The sequence below is a fragment of the Marmota flaviventris genome (genome assembly GCF_047511675.1).
Source record: "Marmota flaviventris isolate mMarFla1 chromosome 16 unlocalized genomic scaffold, mMarFla1.hap1 SUPER_16_unloc_1, whole genome shotgun sequence".
NCBI classification, from domain to species: Eukaryota; Metazoa; Chordata; class Mammalia; order Rodentia; family Sciuridae; genus Marmota; species Marmota flaviventris.
The window spans coordinates 239,571-243,124 of record NW_027287691.1 but is presented as its reverse complement, the minus strand read 5'-3'; the positions used below and the strand labels follow the sequence as shown (position 1 = coordinate 243,124).

Below are 3,554 nucleotides of genomic sequence, written 5' to 3'. Positions count from 1 at the left end.
GTTTCAAGTTGGCTGGTGAGAATATGAGATTTGTATGTGTCTGGATGGATTATTGAAAGAAAGTTGTATCTCTAATGAGAGAGTAGGACTGGTTACGTTTGGAGGGTGTGGGAAATAATACATACAAACTCAGGGAGTTTGGTGTAGGTGTTTGTATTTTGGCTTTAGAATATTTCACCTGTGGTTCTCTGCAGTCCCCCCCCCCCCCCCCCCCGCCGCCGCAATGCTGCAATTTTTGTTTGTATCATGGGTTATTTGGAAGAGATATGTGTATGTGCATGTGCATATGAGCAGTGTTAAGTAACGTCATTAGGTGTATTTTCGGTGGGTATACAGTCGATTTTGGGAAATGCAGTGGGAATGTTTGGCTACTCAGGAGATCATGTATAGTTGTGGGTTTGCTTCTTGTTGTTTTATGGATTTTTGTATTTCCTTGTGTGAGGTCAGGTCTGTGACTAATCTTGAGTGGCAGAATGAATATGTGTGATTGTGAAGTGTATGTTATTCTCCTTTTTGGGAGATGGATAATTTATATCTTTATGAATATCTGGAAAGGTGTGACTTTGCATATGCAGGTAGTGTGAGATAATAGGATATTTGCATATTTATATGTAGCTATTTGATGCTTGTGGAGATTTACATGTGTATTGAATTTGTAGTTACTAGCATTCCTTGGGTGTCTGTGGGGTGTTTTAGGAACAGAGTTGTGTGAAGTAAGATTGTGCAGGGGACATGGGTACAAGTATTCCAGGGGTCTGGCAGTTTTGGTGAATATCTTCTGGGGGAATGTATTTTAAGTGAGGACTTACCAGTATGTAACTGGGAAGTAAGGCTGTCTGTATCTGATGGAATGCTGGGCCTGTGCATTTATGCCAAAAAGTGGGAATTATGTTTGTACGTATTACAGGTATGTAATATGCTACAAGTATTTCTTAGTATTGGGGGGATGTAGGAGCTGGTTTCCATTTTTAAAAATTAAAAGTTTTTAAAATTTATAAGTGTTTGATGTATATTTTTAAGTGGCATGCTAGAGAATATTGTGGGTCTTTGGCATGTGTACTACTCTGTGTATATTGAGCTGTGGGGTGGATGAATTATGTAAGTTTATTTTCAGAAATGTGGTTGTTATATCAAAGTGTATTTGTTTGGAGAATGCTGGGGTGTCTACATGTGTGTGGAAATATTTGTGGATAAGGTTTATGTTGTGTTCTGAAGATGTGGAATGTGGCAGTGTTTGAGAGAGGTCTGTATATTCAGGTATTGGGAATGTTTGTGTATATGTGTTAGTGTGTGGGAGTTATGTGTGTATTAGTCATTGTACCTTTTTTTTTTATGATTGCCTTTATTTGGTTGTTAGAAAAACTAAGAAATTTCATGAAATAAGAAATCCATTGTGTTATGCATAATATAGTCAAATATAATGAAAAAGAATTGGTGTTTTTAACTATTAATTCCCACCTTTAATCAGCAAAAAAAAATTATACCTCTTTAAAGGAGGTGAAAACAGTATCCATATTAATCATACTGAAAATAAACCTAATTTAACATTCTCTCTGAACTCTTTGTATTTATTAACCAGCACTTAATAACATAAAAGTTGATAGGTTTGTATGGCTTCATATTTCTTTAAAATATTAACTAAAATAGATTTCCAGTTTGGAAAACATAATATATTTACTAATGCCACTTGGTTTTAAACAGAATTGGATCTTAGTTTAATCAAGCTAAAGACAATAGCAAGAAAACAATGGCATTATCACTTGAAGGGTGTCTCAGTCTAGTGTTTGCCATCCAGTCAGGCACTCTTAAATTAATTTCAGCAGAAAGTCTAAGAAATTCATGGTTCAACTTCCAAAGCACATCAGGAAAAATGCTAATATGTGGGACAATTGAAACAATGGCAATAGAACATCTTATTTAAACTTTTAGGCTAATAAAACAATATAGAAGTAGGCCCCCTTGTGACTTTTTTTTTCTCATTTTGGTAACATATCAATTTTATACTCACTGCATACTGAATGATTAAAAGAATAAAATAAGCAAGAGAGCTCCACAACACACTTAAAAGAAGAAACACTCCATGATAGCTTGCACAGGCACCAAGTTATATAATTTTCAAACAAGTTTAGTCAACCCTCTTAATCATTCCCACAACTGAAATAGTTTAGTTAGAAAGAAGTAGCTCCCTACAAATGGCTCTTACTTATTATGTAGTTCTTAGGATAAACATGTTTACACTTTGACTGAACAGTCACATGGACCTCATAAAGATGGCGATTGTGTATCACTATTCGGTGAAATTTCTTGCCTTCCTTCATGATTTCTTTAGTTGTTTTTTCAGTAGACAAAGACTTTTCTACATAGTCTGAATCTTCTAGGTACAGCTCATCTCCAGGTAAAAGCTGGAGCATTCCATCAGCAGTTAAATATGTAATTGGCAGCCACCGTTCAGCCTCTTCTAAGGCACGATCCAAACAAAATTTGTGCAGGTCAGACAGAGAGGCAAAGTTTTTAAGTCGTCTTACTTCGTAGAACTGTGGGGGCGCCAGCCAAATTTCTTTTGATATGAAACTTTTAGTTGCCTCTGATGGAGATGACCACTGGCAGCCCACCACCTCCGACAGGTCGGGATAGACCGGCGGCGGCTCGCGCAGGCAGCACAGGAAGAATGCCGTGTCGAAGCGCCGACTGCCACCGCGCACGAACGGCGTGAGCCAGGCGCTCCAGTCGTGCAGCGCCCAGATGTCGGGAGTGCAGTCCAGGTGCTCGCACAGGCGCAGGAAGTGGCGCGGGTCGCGGCGGACACGCGCGCGCCAGGCATCCAGGCCCTGCGGCGGGGCCAGGGCAAGGCCAGGCTCCCGAGCCGGACCTGGGGGCTCGGAGCCCTGCAGGGAGCCCCTGGGCCGCAGCAGCAGCACCCCAGCCTCCGTCATTGTACCTTTGTACATGTGTTTGCTCTTCTGTCTGTATTGTTTTGGTACTGTGATTTGAGCCCAGGGCCTCACACTTGTGTAATTAGTGTTTTTGTATGTAGGCATAAGAGTGTTTGGATATGTTTGGGCTCAAGGGTCCTCTTTCTGTTTATTCTGGAATGTAATGTTTAGAGAGATTGGTGATGTTGCTTGAAAGAGTGGTCCTGATGTTTGTGTTTGGTCTTATGTAATTTGAAATCTATAGGCTATTGGTGGTCATGTGAGTATTTTAACTCATGGATTTTTGGTGAGTATTCTGGGGTTGTGGGAGGTTCGTTGTGTGTGTTTAGAAATAGAGAAGCCATGTAGACTGGCTGTGCATTTGGGAATAGCAGATTGTAGGAATTTTAGGGCTTTAGGCTTTTGCTTCAGTTTTGGCTGGGGGTGGTGTGTGAGTTAACTTGTGTATGCTAGGTGGTTTTCTGGAGTCTGTGCCCATAGTATTTTCACAGTGTGCATATGGACAGTTTGTCTATTTTATGTTTGTATCTAGCGCATGTGTATGTGTGTGCATAGTTATAGTAATGACGTGAACATTCAGGGTACTAGGGTTTTCTATTTTAGGTAGAAACTGGTAATTTG

At 40.0% G+C, this 3,554-nt stretch overlaps 1 protein-coding gene across 1 annotated transcript; it reads right to left on the bottom strand.

Moving 5' to 3' along the window:
- Positions 1–1,344: 1,344 nt before the first annotated feature.
- Positions 1,345–2,933, bottom strand: LOC139703690 (acyl-coenzyme A diphosphatase NUDT19-like). Its single transcript, XM_071607154.1, has one exon. It carries the CDS (start codon positions 2,931–2,933, stop codon positions 2,187–2,189), a length of 747 nt encoding a protein of 248 aa, XP_071463255.1. The 3' UTR covers positions 1,345–2,186.
- Positions 2,934–3,554: the final 621 nt, after the last annotated feature.

What these genes read in the sequence shown, in the direction of transcription:
- LOC139703690 (XM_071607154.1), bottom strand. Translation starts at nt 2,933, where the DNA reads ATGACGGAGGCTGGGGTGCTGCTGCTGCGGCCCAGGGGCTCCCTGCAG.